Source organism: Silene latifolia, chromosome 3, assembly GCF_048544455.1.
Source record: "Silene latifolia isolate original U9 population chromosome 3, ASM4854445v1, whole genome shotgun sequence".
NCBI classification, from domain to species: Eukaryota; Viridiplantae; Streptophyta; class Magnoliopsida; order Caryophyllales; family Caryophyllaceae; genus Silene; species Silene latifolia.
This window is the reverse complement of record NC_133528.1, coordinates 83,358,590-83,378,722: the sequence shown is the minus strand read 5'-3', so window position 1 is coordinate 83,378,722 and position 20,133 is coordinate 83,358,590. Positions and strand designations below refer to the sequence as shown.

Genomic DNA, 20,133 nt, shown 5'->3' with positions numbered 1-20,133 from the left:
GCAGACGGTATCTACAGCTGTCTCAAAACGCCTCTTCTATGAACTCTCCTCCTACCATACAACACATAGATACTACTATTCAATTACTATTCATAAAAACCCCCAATTCCTAAATTAGGGTTTCACTAATCTTAACAAAACATTATATAAATTACATTAAAAGCTTACCCTCGACGCAAGGAATCCAACGACACGAACTACGATGCAAACCGACCGTCTGAACTCCGGGAATTGTCAAGAACGCGATTAGGAAGAAGACAAGTTGCTTTCTCTCTTAAACAGGTTTTAGGTTTTGTAAAAAGTGATTTAGAACAATGCCGAATATGTTTATATACCTTAATCGCGTAATTAACAAAACCCGAGAAAACTCCCCGATAAACCTGGGACACTCGATCGAGTACCCAAGGTACTCGATCGAGTACCCCTACTCGATCGAGTGCCCCGCTACTCGATCGAGTGCCCAACAGGTCAGAAACTATTTATCTGCGCAACTTGCCCTTACTCGACAGAGTAAGGGCTACTCGATAGAGTACCCCCAAGACTATAAATACGGAGTATTACAGTAATGAACTGGAAATGCGTGGCCACGCTCGGAAGGTATCTATGGTATATAACTCCGGTCAATCAGTTATTCTCCAGATCGAGGAAACCACTCTCGATATGATCACTTGCAAGTACAACCTGAAAGACACCTTGCATTGAGTGGGAGATAGTAATAGGACAAGAGAATTGGTGATGCACACTTGTCGAGGACAAGTGGGAGATTGTTGGAATATGTGTCCTCCGACAATAATGCGATCACAACTGTCGATCATGATGATCACATGTTTAAATCTCATTTTTAGAATACATGTGGGATGTAATATTTTACAGTCAACTGGTCCACACATATCGGTAATGATTGGCTGACTAGAGTTTGACATTACTGTCGTGCGACGGTGGTGATCAGTTGATCCCCTTAGGTCATACCTAAAGGGTAACACTCTTAATTGATTATTTAATTGATCGTATGACGATACGGGTTAATTAAATTACTTAAAATTGACAGACGATTTTGGAAGTAATATTTACGTGTCTCATTTTAATTTGATTAAATAAGATACGGTCTAAGTAATCGAATTGTTTTATTACTTAGATGAAATTATTGTTTACGGAAACAATTGAAACAGAATGAATTGATTATTATAAATACAGAATGTTGTAATTTATGACTCGGAAACCCATTACGGTACAAGTAATTATGAATTACTAGGTTAACCTTATAAGTGACATATTTTATTAATATGTTGATTTTTAATTGTTAAAAATACATTTTATATATAAGATGTCATGTAATATGTCACATGTGACATAATGACAAAATCACAAATAAAATGGACTCATCCATTTTATGTGTGGGTACCGAAATGGAGGGAGTGTGAGGATTAATATTGTGTTTTTATTTTAAATAGGAACATGATCATTACCTCTAGGGACTAGCCTTGCATGCCTATATTCTTTGTTAGAGAATGAAGCCCATGCATAGGGCACCCTTCCCACACCCCACCGGTTTTCTATGGCCATCATAGAGAGTTTTTCCTCTCTAATTTTTCATTCACAACTTCACATAATATTTCTAGAGTAAGAAATAAAAATTTCCTCTCAACATCTTATGAGAAATTAGAGACATAATAACTTCCAAAATTCTTTTCTCTATACCGAAATAATAGAGACCAATATAAATATTTTGGGTCAATTTTAGTAAGATATATATTGTTCTAGTTAAATAATATTTATCTTTTAAGGGGTTATCTTGGGTATTCATCTTTGGGAGAGATTCTAATCTTGAATCTTTGTTCATCCATATAAGGAAAGCTCAAGAACAAGTAAGAAGGAGAACTTACTTGTGCCCTTTTGATCCGAAATTTATAGTAAGGAAAACGATTTCTTCACTTATCTTTTTAGTTTGCATGCATAAGATTTGTATTTAATTTTATGACTAAATTAAATTATAACATATATGAATATGTTGAGTATAATGAGATATAGATTTCTAACACATGCCTCCCAAGAACACCGTCTTTGTCGGAACGCCTTTCCGAATGGCACCGTCTTGAAGGAACTTCGGGATTACAAATAATAATAAAAATACATAGCTATTCTCATTATACATTTGTAATATGAAAAACTAGTAAATTAAAAGTGATACGAGATCACATTAAATTACAACCGAATCAATATCCCCTTACATTACGGGTAATATTGATTAAAACTAAGGTCATACTAAGATAAAATTACATAAATCAAAATTACATAAATAAAATATGACATTCAACAATGAAATATGCAGTATTATAATATGTATCTATCATGCCAAATTATGTGTCAAATCGCGCTATTTAACTTATATCGATTATAGAACCCGGTTTTATGGAAATTCACGACTTTTAACTTATTAAAATCGTAAATTAATACTAAAATCTAATTTTAGTCCAAGTTAATTATCCTAACACACTTAGGTCTCAAAAATTAGTCATTACTCAATTTTTGACAATAATTCAACTTGACATAATTTTATGCTCATTTTGACCCTAAAATCATAACATTTATGAAATAAATCCAAATTAAATTACAATAATTTCAAATTTTGAATTTTAAATTTTAAATTTTTTGAACATTACGGAATATATACATAACAATCATATTGTCAAAAATCATGGTTAAAATTTTCGAATTTATTTCGAGAAAATGTAGTTGCGATTTATCGGTTTTATCAAATAAAACATCTAAAGCATAAAAAAATCAATCTAATCAATTCTAGAACTTTAGATATGATAAGTGGGATATAAATGCAACCTAAAATAATTTTCTCATGCCATGTAATTTGTTTTAGCTATTTATGCTAAAATAGTCACTATTTATGTCATTTTTACTCTAAAAATTCATAAATCATGCAAAATGAATCAAGTTCATCTTAAATTTTAAACACAATGATTAAAATGTGCATGTGACAACATATTAAAATTTCATGGCTTGTTTCGAAGTTTAACTATATTTAACTATTTTCCCTCCTTTTAATTCATTTTTATTTCATAAAAATCATAAATTATGCAAAATAAATCAAATTTATTCAAAATTTTACATACAATAAGTAAAATATGCATGTGAGGTTATATAAAAAATTCAAGGTCGGAGACTATGTTTAACTATTTTTAGCATTTTGAATTCCATTTTAGCCATTTAAATGTAATAAAATAACTAAAAATCATTAAAATGAACAATAAAATAACATAAATCATAAAAATGACCTAAATACATTTTAGGACCAGAATATACAACATGCATTAAGATTTCGTGGCTTTATCTAATAAATCACAAATTTTTAGTTTTAATTACGTTATTAATAACTCGAAAAAACTATAAATCGATTATGCATGCAACATCCTATGCTCTGATACCAATTGTTGGGTTCATATACCTATTGTTAGACATTTATAATGATGAACTAATTAATATTTTAATATGAGCTCTAAGGATCTAGTGCATGCATAACTTAATAAGAAATAAAATAAGAAAATAATGTTCCTTACATTGTTAAATGGTTCGAAATGTGCCCAAGTAAGGTCTCCTACCTTCACTTGTTCTTGAGCTCAAATAATAATGGATGATCCTCCAATCTCAAGTGCAGAGAGACTCCTTCAAATTGCACCCAAGACTTCCTTTAAAACTAATATATTAACTAACTAGATTAATATACTAGTATCCTTAAATGATTCTAATAATATGTATTACTACACTAGTAATGTTATGTTGTGATATTAGAACTTAGATGAACAATTATTGGAGATTCTAAAACTATTTTAGAGAGAGTGATGAGAAGAAAAAAACACAACACAATGTATTGTAAGAATGAATGAATGAAAGGCAAAAGACCCATATTGTTAATAGAGGGTCCCAGTTGGGGCCAAAAGAAGACCAATGCATGCCCTCTTCTTTTTCTTTTGTTCTTCACAAGAAGCTAGTTGTAAGGCTACTTACAAATAGGTCATGATGGTGTTTTGATTTAACAATTATACAAAGCATCCACTATCTTATAACCCTCCAATATTTCGGTCATTTTGTACAAAATGGATGATACCTGTCGATGTGAGTATCAAAAATAATATTTATAACCTAAATACTACTAACAGAAGCTAGTGGCAGTCAGGGTCGATCCGCGGGGAGGTAGGGAGATAATAGTTGTTTTTAATTTTAGTCTAAGGGTAACAGTTGAGGGGGTTTTGATATGTATTAAGTCTAAAATAACTAAATAACCAAATAAGAGTAATAAGGGATGTAAACGATAATAAAAGAAATGCTAAGACGGTCGGTTCACTATAGCTGCGATGGCACATAATCCTAGGTAAGTCTGAAATAAAGTCGTGTAGATTGGTAAATAACAAGTCCTCTCAGTCAAAGTTAACCAGTAGCTCCTTTCGGCTTATGCTACTAGCCCCTAAGTCTCACTAATGCTAGCTCTCGCACTGAAAAGTGATCCTTAAAGCCTAAATTACCTGTCTTTCGATCTTGGCAATTTAGTCGTTCTAATTCATTAATTATTTCCCTCCCCTATCTCTTGATCTTAATGGGTTGGTCAATACTAAGCATCTAACAGGTCCCCTCTCGGTCTCGTTGTCAAATATTGCAATTAATAAATTAAAACGGTGCTAATCATACACGCGTCAGTCGATCGACCACTATAGGCAGTGATCGATCGACCAACCGCATACAGCTTGATCGACCAGAGAAGCCAATCGATCGACCAATGCCCTAATTCAGGTCGCCTAATTCTACGCCATCTACGCTATAGGTCCCCTACATCCTAGCACAGGGTATTTAGCTACTCATACTGGAAATAATAACAACAACGAAATTTACTAATAAAACAATAGAATTCATGATTAAAATAGCTAAACAAACAATTAACATGAGACGATAAATTGGCTTTCGGGAAACTATTCTAGCAATTCTATACTACGAACGAAATAGAACTATGAAATTGAATATAAGGACAGAAAAATACCGAATGGAATTGCAGAGAAAGGATCAAAACCGAAAGCGAAAGTAACTTTTATTGACGGAAATTAAGCTAATGAATGAACCCTAAAATTTGATAATCAAAACTGAATCCCAAACTGAATACATCAGGTTACGTTATATAGGAATATAACGTAACACTTATTCCTAAACCTAATATACAATCGGCTTTCTAATTCTCGTCTTTAAATTCTCGTCAGACTCGTGGAGTGGTCGATCGACCACTTGGACCAGTCGATCGACCAAGAGCGCTGTACAGAATTGCATTCTGACGATTCCTGCAGCGCGCACCGATCTTAAAACAGCTGCCATTTCTTCGTTACTTGATCAAATCAGGCGTTCTACGCGGCGTTGGAAAGCTAAGAGAATAAGCTTTCACCTCCATTTGGAATCACTCGATTATCTGCTCTAGAACTCAAGATATAGCCATCTGAAGTAGCCTGCAATGTCGAGAAGCATTCTGACGGTCTATAGACCATGTAGGTCAGTCTATAGACCACTGTAGCTGGCAATCCGCTTCTAAAACTCTCGCAAATACATCTTTCAGGCCTTGAAATGCGCACCAAGTTCATCTCTCGAGCTTTCTCTTCATGTCAAATGCTATGCTAAACACTTTGGGACGAATTTGGCTCATTATCTACTCAATTCCGCAATAATCTGCAATATTACATAAAAAGGCGGAAGTCGACGAAAAGGGGCAAATAGTAGAATAAACTACTAATAATAGACATAAAATGCGTGGAAATAAAGATGTAAAACATCATATTATAGACACGCATCAATGGACTTCCATTTTATTTTGTCAATTTGTCATTTGTCACACAATATGTCACATGTATTATGTAACATGTTATTAATTAATTTAATGCATATTTATCAAATAAATATCATTATATACATTAATTAAATTACATATAATAAATTGTGTAGTAATTCTTGATCACATAAATAAAATGGGTCATGTTAATAAAATTCACAACATATTGTAATTATAATTAACCATTCATTCTTATCTCAATTGTTTTATAAACAATAATTAATTTTAGTAATAAAATCTTTTAATTACTAAAATAAATCTTATTTAATCAAATTACAATAAGATATAAAATTCTCACTCACAAATGAACTGTTCAAATTTAAGGAACTGATTAACTTGTATCGACATACAATTAATCAACTAGTCTATTAAGGGAATTGTCCTATAGGTGTGACCTTAAGGGATCAACTTATCACCACCGTCAAAAGACAGTAATGTCAAACCCTAGTTAGCCAATCATTACTGATTAATGTTGATCAGTTGACTATATAAATGAATCATCGCTTACGTATTCTAAATTTGACATTTAAACATGTGATTGCACTGTTGTTGAGGACACATACTCCAACAATCTCCCACTTGTCCGAGACAATTGTGCGTCACCAATTCTCTTGTCCTATTACAATCTCCCACTCAATGCAAGGTATCTTGCAGGTCGTACATGCATTTGATCATATCTTGAGTGGTTTCCTCGATCTGGAGAGTAACTGTCTGACCGGAATTATCTACCGTAGATACCTTCCAATTAGCGTGGCCACGCATTTTCAGTTCACTACTCCTCAAGTGGCCCTTAGATTTCAAAAAACCCTGACAAGGGGGTGGACAATTCCTATCGCACTATTCCCTTCGTATAGCCACAGTTCATCATAACCCAAAATATACTCATTTGACTTCAGTTACGACAGTCGTAGAGTATAAATCAAAGCCAATTAGAAACTTGTGCCAACTTGGGCGAATAGTCTCTAGTCAAAAGAATCGACTCATAATAATACTATAGTAGCTCTTGCCACGACCAGGCTTTATGAATTTCCAGAACTCTATAAGCGGTCACTGCCCGACAGAGTGTCTCATACAGTCTGTCTATGTGATAGACTAGTCAACTCATATGACCCTATGGCACTTGAACTTCCCATCTATCGCATCACACTCTAGTCACTTCGAGACGTCACCTCTTATAAGTAACTAGGGGCGAATACTATGTTAATCCAGTTGACTTTAATAGGGGTCAAAATTGTCTCAACAACCTATTTGGATATAACAAAGTAATAAATAAATGAGTTTGCATAAAGAAACTCAAACGATAAATGCGATTATCATATATAAACCAAAAACAACGGTTTTTATTTCATATCTTATAATCTAATACAAACTTGGCATGCGTTTCAGACCCATGGAAATAACATGTTAGTCATGCTTAGCCTGCGATAAAGGCTTGGTTAAAGCATCAACAATGTTATCATCCGCCTCAACCTTACGAATCACTATTTCCTTCCTTTCGATGAAATCTCTAATTACGTGAAATTTTTGAAGTACGTGTCTAGACTTGTTACTAGACTTGGGCTCTTTAGCTTGAAAGATAGCCCCACTATTATCACAGAAGATCGTGATAGGATCTTTGGCAGTAGAAACTATCCTTAGCACCTCCAAAAATTGCCTAACCCACACGGCTTCTTTGGCAGCTTCAGATGCTGCAATGTACTCAGCCTCCGTCGTAGAATCCGCAATTACCGACTCTTTGAAGCTCCTCCGGCTAACCGCCCCACCATTAATCATGAAAACAAAGCCAGCCTGGGATTTCAAATCATCCCTATCCGTTTGAAAGCTCGAGTCAGTGTAACCCTTCACACTTAGCTCGGAATCTCCTCCAAACACCAAGAATGAATCCTTAGTTCTTCTCATGTACTTAAGGATATTCTTGACGGCTATCCAGTGACTTTCACCTGGCTTGTCTTGAAATCTGCTAGTCATGCTCAAAGCATACAAAACATCGGGACGAGTTCATATAATGGCATACATGATTGATCCAACAGCGGAAGCATAAGGGATTAATTTCATGCGTTCAATATCTTCAGGTTCTGTGGGTGACTGAGACTTGCTCAATGTAACCCCACTACCCATTGGAATAAAACCCCTCTTGGAGTTGTCCATGATAAAACGTCGAAGAACCTTATCAATATAAGACTCTTGACTTAGTGCCAATATCCTCTTATATCTATCTCTATAGATCCGGATACCCAATATGCGTTGTGCCTCTCCTAAATCTTTCATTTGGAAATGATTCCCTAACCACCCCTTTATAGAGGTAAGCATTGGTATATCATTGCCATTTAGAAGTATGTCATCCACATACAAGATTAGAAAGATAACTTTGCTCCCACTAAACTTCATGTATAAACATGGTTCTTCGACACTTCGAGTGAAACCATTCTCTTTTATTACATGATCAAAACGATGATTCCAACTTCTCGATGCTTGCTTAAGACCATAGATGGATCTCTTAAGTTTGCATACCATGTTAGGATTTTTAGGATGTACAAAACCCTCAGATTGTACCATGTAAACATCCTCCTCCAAATACCCATTTAGAAAGGCGGTTTTGACATCCATTTGCCATATATCATAATCATGAAATGCGGCAATAGCTAACATAATCCTAATTGATCTAAGCATGGCTACGGGGGAAAAGGTTTCGTCATAGTGTAAACCATGAACTTGGGTGAAACCTTTCGCAACTAGCCTCGCTTTGTAGACATCATCATGCCCTTCTATACCATTTCTTACCTTAAAGATCCATTTGCATTGAAGGGGTCTCACACCGTCTTGAAGGAACTCCGGAATTACAAATAATAATAAAAAACAAAGCTATTCCTATTATACATTTGTAATATGAAAAACTAATTAAAATAAAAGTGATACGAGATCACATTAAATTACAACCGAATCAATATCCCCTTACATTATGGGTAATATCGATTAAAAAACTAAGGCCATACTAAGATAAATTACATAATTCAAAATTACATAAATAAAATATGACATTCAATAATGAAACATTCAGCATTATAATATGTGTCTGTCATGCCAAATTATGTGCCAAATCGCCCTATTTTGTTGGGTTCATATACCTATTGTTAGACATTTCTAATGATGAACTAATTAACATTTTAATATGAGTTCTAAGGATATAGTGCATGCATAACTTAATAAGAAATAAAATAAGAAAACAATGTTCCTTACATTGTTAAATGGTTCGAAATGTGCACAAGTAAGGTCTCCTACCTTCACTTGTTCTTGAGCTCAAATAATAATGGATGATCCTCCTTTCACAAGTGTAGAGAGACTCCTTCAAATTGCACCCAAGACTTCCTTTAAAACTAATATATTAACTAACCAGATTAATATACTAGTATCCTTAAATGATTCTAATAATATGTATTACTACACTAGTAATGTTATGTTGTGATATTAGAACTTAGATGAACAATTATTGGAGATTCTAAAACTATTTTAGAGAGAGTGATGAGAAGAAAAAAAAAACACAGCACAATGTATTGTAAGAATGAATGAATGAAAGGCAAAAGACCCCTATTGTTAATAGAGGGCGCCAATTTTGGAGGGCCAAAAGAAGACCAATGCATGCCCTCTTCTTTTTCTTTTGTTCTTCACAAGAAGCTAATTGTAAGGCTACTTACAAATAGGTCATGATGGTGTTTTGATTTAACAATTATACAAAGCATCCACTATCTTATAACCCTCCAATATTTCAGTCATTTTGTACAAAATGGACTTCCATTTTATTTTGTCAATTTGTCATTTGTCACACAATATGTCACATGTAGTATGTAACATGTTATTAATTAATTTAATGCATATTTATCAAATAAATATCATTATATACATTAATTAAATTACATATAACAATTTGTCTAGTAATTCTTGATCACATAAATAAAATGGGTCATGTTAATATAATTCACAACATATTGTAATTATAATTAACCATTCATTCTTATCTCAATTGTTTCATAAGCAATAATTAATTTTAGTAATAAAATCTTTTAATTACTAAAATAAATCTTATTTAATCAAATTACAATAAGATATAAAATTCTCACTCACAAATGAACTGATCAAATTTAAGGAATTGATTAACTTGTATCGATATACAATTAATCAACTAGTCTATTAAGGGAATTGTCCTATAGGTGTGACCTTAAGGGATCAACTGATCACCACCGTCAAACGACAGTAATGTAAAACTCTAGTTAGCCTATCATTACTGATTAATGTTGATCAGTTGACTATATAAATGAATCATCCCGGTTTTATGGAAATTCACGACTTTTAACTTATTAAAATCGTAAATTAATACTAAAATCTAATTTTAGTCCAAGTTAATTATCCTAACCCTCTTATGTCTCAAAAATTAGTCATTACTTAATTTTTGACAAAAATTCAACTTGATATAATTTTATGCTCATTTTGACCCCAAAATCATAACATTTATGAAATAAATCCAAATTTAATTACAATAATTTCAAAATTTGAATTTTAAATTTTTGAACATTCTAGAATATATCCATGACACTCATAATGTCAAAAATCATGGTTAAAATTTTCGAATTTATTTCGAGAAAAATGTAGTTGCGATTTATCGGTTTTATCAAATAAAACATCTAAAGTATACAAAAATTAATCTAATAAATTTTAAAACTTTAGATCTGATAAGTGGGATATAAATTCAACCTAAAATAATTTTCTCATGCCATGTAATTTATTTTAGCTATTTATGCTAAAATAGTCACTATTTATGTTATTTTTACTCAAAAATTCATAAATAGTGCAAAATGATTCAAGTTCATCTTAATTTGTATACACTGTGATTAAAATATGCATGTGACAACATATTAAAATTTCATGGCCTGTTTCGAAGTTTAACTATTTTTAACCATTTTACTTCCATTTAATTTAAATTTAGCTCATAAAAATCATAAATCATGCAAAATAAATCAAATTTATGCAAAATTTTACATACAATAAGTTAAATATGCATGTGAGGTCATATAAAAATTTCAAGGTCAGAGACTATATTTAACTATTTTTAGCATTTTAAATACCATTTTAGCCATTAAACTGTAATAAAATAACTAAAAATCATTAAAATGATTAATAAAATACCATAAATCATCAAAAGGACCTACATACATTTTAGGACCAGAATATACATGCATAAATATTTCGTGGCTTTATCTAATAAATTACAACTTTTTAGTTTTAATTAAGTTACTAATAACTCGAAAAAACTATAAATCGATTATGCATGTAACATCCTATGCTTTGATACCAATTGTTAGGTTCATATACCTATTGTTAGACTTTTCTAATGATGAACAAATTAACATTTTAATGTATGTTCTAAAGATCTAGTGCTTGCATAACTAAATAAGTAATAATATAAGAAAACAATGGTTCTTAAATTGTTGTTGGTTCGAAAATAAGGCACAAATAAGGACACCTTCCTTATTTGTTCTTGAGTTTAAATGTAATGGATGATCCTCCAAAAATCTCAAATATTGAGATCCTCCTTTTGTTGCACCCAAAACAAATCCCTTAAAAATAATATACTAATTAACTAGATTAGTGTATTATGAAACCTTGAAAGGATTCTAGTAATATCTCTACTACTACACTAGTAATATTATATTTATGATAATATTAGAATAAAGTTTAACAATTTAATATATTCTAAAAACTTATTTTTAGAGAGAAGTGGGCGAATATTATAAGAATGATTTGAAAAATGCATAGGAGGAAAAATAGAGAACAAATTCTCTATATGGAGGGGGGGAGAGAGGGGGGGGGGGGGGGGGGGGTGGGGGGGGGGGGGGGGTGGGGGGGGGTGGGGGTTAGGAGAGGTGAAGAAGGCCAATGCATGGCCTTCACCTTTTCCTTTTTCTCTTTTCTAAACATTAGGTATGTAAGGCTATAATTTAGGTTAATCATCATGTTCCATTTTAATATAAAATAAAACATTTATTATCCCTAAATCCCTCCATTATTTCGGTCCATGTATAAAATGGACTTCCATTTTATTTTGTCAATTTGTCATTTGTCACACAATATGTCACATGTAGTATGAAACATGTTATTAATTAATTTAATACATATTTATCAAATAAATATCATTATATACATTAATTAAATTACATACAACAAATTGTCTAGCGATTCTTGATCACATAAATAAAATGGGTCATATAATTATAATTCACAACATTTTGCAATTATAATCAATCATTCATTCTTAATTTAATTGTTTCACAAACAATAACGAATTTTAGTAATAAAATCTTTTAATTACTAAAATAAATCTTATTTAATCAAATTACAATAAGATATAAATATTCTCACTTACAACATGAAATGTTCAAATTTAAGGAATTGATCAACTTGTATCGGTATATAATTAATCAACTTATCTATTAAGAGAATTGTCCTATAGGTGTGACCTTAAGGGATCAACTCATTACCACCGTCAAACGACAGTAATGTCAAACTCTAGTTACCCAATCATTACTGATTAATGTTGATCAGTTGACTATATAAATGAATCATCCGTTACGTATTCTTAATTTGAGATTTAAACATGTGATCGCACTATTGTTGAGGATATATACTCCAACATATTTAACTTATATCGATCATATAAACGGTTTTATGGAAATTCACGACTTTTAATTTATTAAAATCGTAAATTAATACTAAAATCTAATTTTAGTCCAAGTTAATTATCCTAACACTCTTATGTCTCAAAAATTAGTCATTACTTAATTTTTGACAATAATTCAACTTGATATAATTTTATGCTCATTTTGACCCCAAAATCATAACATTTATGAAATAAATCCAAATTTAATTACAATAATTTCAAAATTTGAATTTTAAATTTTTGAACATTCTGGAATATATCCATGAGACTCATAATTTCAAAAATCATGGTTAAAACTTTCAAATTTATTTCGAGAAAAATGTAGTTGCGATTTATCGGTGTTATCAAATAAAACATCTAAAGTATACAAAAATTAATCTAATCAATTTTACAACATTAGATCTGATAAGTGGGATATAAATGCAACCTAAAATAATTTTCACATGCCATGTAATTTACTTTAGCTATTTATGCTAAAATAGTCACTATTTATGTTATTTTTACTCAAAAATTCATAAATCGTGCAAAATGAATCATGTTCATCTTAAATTTTACACACAGTGAGTAAAATATGCACGTGACAACATATTAAAATTTCATGGCCTGTTTCGAAGTTTAACTATTTTTAACCATTTTACCTCCATTTAATTCATTTTTATCTCATAAAAATCATAAATCATGCAAAATAAATCAAATTTATACGAAATTTTACATATAATAAGTAAAATATGCATGTGAGTTCATATAAAAATTCAAGGTCAGAGACTATGTTTAACTATTTTTAGCATTTTAAATACCATTTTAGCCATTAAAATATAATAAAATAACTAAAAATCATTAAAATGAACAATAAAATACCATAAATCATCAAAATGACCTACATACATTTTAGGACCAGAATATACAACATGCAAAAATATTTCTTTGCTTTATCTAATAAATCACAAATTTTTAGTTTTAATTAAGTTACTAATAACTGGAAAAAACTATAAATCGATTATGCATGCAACATCATATGCTCTGATACCAATTGTTAAGTTCATATACCTATTATTAGACTTTTATAATGGTGAACAAAATAACATTTTAATTTATGTTCTAAAGATCTAGTGCATGCATAACTAAATAAGTAATAATATAAGAAAACAATGGTTCTTACATTGTTGTTGGTTCGAAAATAGGGCACAAATAAGGACACCTTCCTTATTTGTTCTTGAGTTTAAATGTAATGGATGATCCTCCAAAAATCCCAAATATTGAGATCCTCCTTTTGTTTCACCTAAAACAAATCCCTTAAAAATAATATACTAATTAACAAGATTAGTGTATTATGAAACCTTAAAAGGATTCTAATAATATCTCAATTACTACACTAGTAATATTATATTTATGATAATATTAGAATAAATATGAACAATTTAATATATTCTAAAAACTTATTTTTAGAGAGAATTGGGAGAATATTATAAGAATGATGTGAAAGATGCATAGGAGGAAAAATAGAGAACAAATTCTCTATATGGGGGAGATTGGGGGGGGTTTAGGAGAGGTGAAGAAGGCTAATGCATGGCCTTCACCTTTTCCTTTTTCTCCTTTCTAAACATTAGGTATGTAAGGCTATAATTTAGGTTAATCATCATGTTCCATTTTAATATAAAATAAAACATCTATTATCCCTAAATCCCTCCATTATTTCGGTCCATATATAAAATGGACTTCCATATTATTTTGTCAATTTGTCACACAATATGTCACTTGTAGTATGAAACATGTTATTAATTAATTTAATGCATATTTATCAAATAAATATCATTATATACATTAATTAAATTACATACAACAAATTGTCTAGTGATTCTTGATCACATAAATATAATGGATCATATAATTATAATTCACAACATTTTGCAATTATAATCAATCAATCATTCTTAATTTAATTGTTTCACAAACAATAACAAATTTTAGTAATAAAATCTTTTAATTACTAAAATAAATCTTATTTAATCAAATTACAATAAGATATAAATATTCTCACTTACAACATGAATTGTTCAAATTTAAGTAATTGATCAACTTGTATCGGTATACAATTAATCAACTTATCTATTAAGGGAATTGTCCTATTGGTGTGACCTTAAGGGATCAACTGATCACCACCGTCAAACGACAGTAATGTCAAACTCTAGTTAGCCAATCATTACTGATTAATGTTGATCAGTTGACTATATAAATGAATCATCCGTTACGTATTCTTAATTTGAGATTTAAACATGTGATCGCACTATTGTTGAGGACACATACTCCAACACTTATGGGTCTTTACTTATGAGTCGCCTAACGTCGAGACTCGTTCAATGGCGTCACGCCATCACGTTGAGTGCGAGTCAAAGTCTAGTCAACACCGTTGCACCATTAATCGAGTTAGCACCGAGGCACCACACATGGTTGACCTCGTCTCGTTGAGTGCAAAGTGTGTTTCGTCCTTTGTGATTTTTGCCTTTAGTCGTTAAACCGTGTCGGATTGAGATGTAACTTGAGCCATTTTTTGCCTTAAAACCATGGCCACATCTTCAGCTTCATCCAACAACAACAACGATGACAACAAAGATCTCACAACTATAAGTATTTAGACTCTCATTAGAGTCTTTTAATGATATTAAAATTACTAGTTAATTTTATATGGTGGTCTAATTCCTACATGCATGCAAGTATACGATGAAGATTGTCCTTACGTTAGTGAAAAAAGGCAAAATATTGGGCACTACAAAGGTCTCCTACCTTTGTAGTTCTTGAGCTAAAAGATGATGGATGATATTCCTTCCCTTAGTCACCAAGTTAGATGACCTTCTTTGGCGAGCACCCAAGATAATATTAGTAATCAACCTTGTATTTTACTCAAATATTATTACCCTAATAATATTTGATGTATATTATTATTTATGTGAATTTATTTTGGTTGGATAATAAACATTTTGATCAAGTTTTTGATGAGGATAAATAAATAAAATAAGACTATTTTCCTCTAGTGTGGGCCGTCCAAGAGAGGGTATTTAGGTGAATTTTTTTTTCTCAAAACTTGACCATGAAAATGTGTGTATAGATGGGTATTTATAGCAAGTCAAATGTAAAGAATTCATGGGAACATTCCATGTGAATTCCTCCAAATATAATTGACAAGTGGAGGTCTTAAAGAAACACTATAAAACCGGTCCAAGTGGGGCATTAATTGGGTCCATTTCGGTTTTTGACATTTGTCCCACAAATGCTTTTAACTCTTACATTTAATTATCTTACATAATTAAATATTAATTTGATTATTTAACACTTAAATAACACAAATTAATCACTAATGATCACTTAACTATTACACCATTTTATCAATATAAAGTGTGTCTTATGAACCCTTATTAGCTAATTTTACAACCTCTTGCAAATATAAATAGCTAATTACCTCCGCCTCACAATATACACGCATGTCGTATAATTTTAATTAATTACCTATTAGTTAATAAATTCTAATTAATATTTATTAATTATTATCATATAATTAAATAATAAATCCCTTGGCCCGAGTTCATAACTCGTCATCAAATAATACATTCACTTAACTTATTAAAAGTCAATTAATACAAGGATTTAATTAATTTATATCTCATACAAATAATTAGATTTTTCATTTGGGCGTCATACTATTGGTTTGAGCTAAAGAGATCAGTTGATCACTGCTGTCACACGACAGTAACGTCAAACTCTAGTCAGCCGAGTATCACCGATGAACGTTGATCAACTGACAAATATATAAAATAAATCCCTGATATTCCTTGTACAAGATTTAGTATGTAAACGCACTATTGTAGATGACACTCACTCCAACAATCTCCCACTTGTTCGACACAAGTGTGCACTACCAATTCTCTTGTCCAATAATATCTCCTATTCAATACAAGATGTCTTTCAGGTCGTTCTTGCAAGTGATCATATCATAAAGTAGTTTTGACGATATAAATAATGACTGACTGGATAATCTACTATAGATCTCATCCGAGCGTGGCCACGCATTTCAAGTCACCTCTCCTCGAGTGGCCTTGAGATATAAAATGTGACATGGGTGGACAATCCTATTGACCTATTTTCTTCGTTCGTTACAGATTATAATGACCCAGTAGATGCCCATTGGCCTCCTTTTACAGCGCGACCTAGAGCAAAAATCTAAGCTACCGGAAAACTGTACTAACTTACACAAATAGTCGCATGCCTAAATAATTTACTCGAAGGAATAATTTGAAATCCTTGCCATGACCAGGCAACATAAGGACTCTATAAATGGTCACTGTCCAACAGAGTGTCAGTACATTCTGCCTATGTAATCGACTAGCCATCTCTATGGCCATATGATAGTCGAATTCGTCATCAATCGCCTTACAATCTAGTCACTCCGAGACGCCACCTCGTTAAGTAACTAGGGACAAAATACAATGTCAATCCAAATCAGTTTAATAGGTTTCGACGTTGTCACTACAACCTATTTGCATAAAATAAAGTATTTAAATTAAGATAAAACTGAATAGAAGAGTTTTTTTTAGTAAAAACTCAAAACGATAAGTGCAATTGTCCTATATGAAATAATAAATACAATATATTAATTATTAAATATCGCATAATTTACAACAGTTTTGGCATTCGTCTCAATCCCATACAAACTACATGACTATCATGCTTAGCTTGAGACAATGACTTGGTTAAAGGATCCGCAATATTCTGATCTGTCCCAACCTTACAAACTGATATCTCCTTCCTTTCAATAAAATCTCTAATTACATGAAATTTCCTAGGTACATGTCTAGATTTATTACTAGACTTGGGCTTTTTTGCTTGAAAAACTGCCCCACTGTTGTCACAATAGAGAGTGACAGGATCTTCGGCCGTTGCACGACGCCAAATCTGGCAATGAATAATGAGCGTATCACAACGGTTTAATGCATTTAATAACGACACTTAGATTACCGTTTTCCAAATATTGGCGGAAACCTAGACCGCTGTAATAGGAATAACGATTTCCCTCGAAAACCGTGTTATTATAACTTGACAACGGCTGCTTAACAAACCGTTGTCAAAGACGTTTAACGATTTCCAAAAACTCATTATAGAATCACTATTATCAACGGTTGTTAGAAAACCGTTACCAGTTTAATAAATCGGCATTTCGAAAACCGTTACAAAATTAACACCAGCAACGGTTTTTGTTACCCGTTGTTATGTTATAGCTACGGATTTTTGTAACCGTTTAAACCCTAATTTTGGGTGGTTGACGCAAATGCTTCATGACTTCGGTTTCACCGCGGTTAAAAAAGTGTACCTTGTGTCTACAAGCAAGTAAGGTTTTGTAGGCTTCACTTTTATCGTGTTTGACGAAGTCAATTGCCATGATAGTTTTCGTCCGGCAAGAAAATTAGGGGCTAGATTTGCGGGGGGTAGATGGGGGAAAGAGGACTTCTATTCGGATGATAAACAACAAGGCCCTTATCTATGGGTTGCGACCCATCTTGATCATCATCTGCTGAAACATTACAGGACGCATCACATTCTTGCCACTGTGCCTATGTTATGGGAGAAAGAGGCCATTCCACCTGCGTGTGATAATGAAGGGCCGATCTACGACTTGCTCTATACCGAAATTCATGATGAGTATCCTAATACTTCATCAGATTATAATAATTAAGTCTTTAATTATTATCTGGCATTATAAGTTGTATTTGGATTATGGTGGTTGTTTGAATTAAAGTTTAAATATTTAAGGTTTTTGTTACGTTTTTTGTTACCCCATCCTCTGGAATTCAGAGACAATATCACTAGAAAAATATCTAACTTTTATTATAATGACTTATGTTTTAGGAGTACATTAAAATATCAAGCTAAAGATATTTATCGCGTAAAACAAACGTTGACAAACGTGAAAAACCAAATGTGTAGTGTGGAGTTGATGAGCGTGTCGTTGTACGCTCTCAAACACATTTATACCCAAATACTAGCATAGCAAGCAACTCGGGGCCGAACCCAAAGGACGGGGGTACTCAAATTCTTCAATTTAATTGTAGTTGCACTTAGGGTTGTCACAATTGAAATGGGTTGATGATTCTAATCTAATAAAAGCAATGGAAGGTAAACAAGCAATAAAACAAAAATGATTAAAAGCACTAGGATGTCATGGGTTCATAGGGGATTCATGGTGGTTATCATACAAACATGTTTACATAGATGCAAGCAATTATTGTTGTAGTGGAATCGAGTTAGTTTATGTCTTAAGATTCATAGGAAGATTTGGGTCCCGGAGCCGAGTCGTCTAGACTGTACAACACCTACAAGTCGACTTACTTTCTTCTTATTCACTTCTATGCATGGTCTAACAAGACTTGAGTTAGTTTATGTCTTACAGGTCTTGTTGAATAAATAAGAGATGGGTAAAAAAGCAAGGTTTCATAGTCTAGCATTTCATCAAGCATAACATGTGCATAGGTTAACACTTACAACAAGCAAGCAATCTCATGAGAACATATGATTTTGGTGGAACTGTGAGAATATTATTAATCAGCAATCAAGGCACGAGCACCATTACAACCATTCCAAGACTCAGTTGTATCCTAGAGACCTATTACAGTCACCTAGTACAACCTCTTACTCTTACACCATTCCAACAAATGATGTGGCATACAACCTACATATGACACACTGACTCATAATTTAATATCATCCCTAATACGTTGAATAAGACAGTCAGGCCTAGGGACATACATCTCCATCCTGCAAGAATTTCTAACCATCCAAACATGATAATAAAGTCCTACAACCACAGAACATTTCAGCAAACGAATAAGGGGAGGCTGTCTTCTACCAGCAAGCAAAGCTTCTCCAGTTTTCAAACCACTATTGATGATACCCAGCCACCCAAAAAGAATATTGAAGCAAGCAACAATATAGGGGCAGTCTTCAAATAGATGCTGGTGAGATTTAGGGCACTGATCACACAGGAAACAAAGGCCAGCCTCACAGATACCCATCTTCTGCAGCCTATCCATAGTAAGCAAACGCTGTTGTTGAATGAGCCACATTATGAACACATGCTTAGGCACATTATATCTATTCCAAACCACAGTTTTCCAAGTAACCTTCTGATCATTGCCAGTACTCAACCACTTATACCCATCAGCAATCAGATACTTCTCAGCATTACTCTGCCACATATTACTCATATAGGCAGGTTTAAACTTCTCTTTCACCTTACAAATCATACGCCAGGCCCAAGAACTATTAGGAGTTGGATTATAGGACATCCAATTCCTACCTTTCAGATAAATGCTATCCACCCATCTGATTCAGAGCATATCTTTCTTCATTTGAACCCACCAGGCCAATTTCCCAATAGCTGCCAGGTTCCACAATCTGCTGTCAATAATCCCCAGACCACCTAAGTCCTTACCCTTACAGAGAACATTCCAGCCAACCAGATGAGCTTTGGAATAAGACTCACCACCTTCCCATAATAAGTTCCTAC

At 32.5% G+C, this 20,133-nt stretch overlaps 1 protein-coding gene across 1 annotated transcript; it reads right to left on the bottom strand.

The window, feature by feature from the left end:
* Positions 1-19,315: 19,315 nt before the first annotated feature.
* LOC141649271 (uncharacterized) lies at positions 19,316-19,912 on the bottom strand. The gene has a single exon (XM_074457966.1). It carries the CDS (start codon positions 19,910-19,912, stop codon positions 19,316-19,318), a length of 597 nt encoding a protein of 198 aa, XP_074314067.1.
* Between the last annotated feature and the right edge of the window lie 221 nt (positions 19,913-20,133).

Excerpts from the sequence above, each read along its gene's own strand:
- LOC141649271 (XM_074457966.1), bottom strand. The coding sequence starts at position 19,912 with ATGTCCTATAATCCAACTCCTAATAGTTCTTGGGCCTGGCGTATGATT.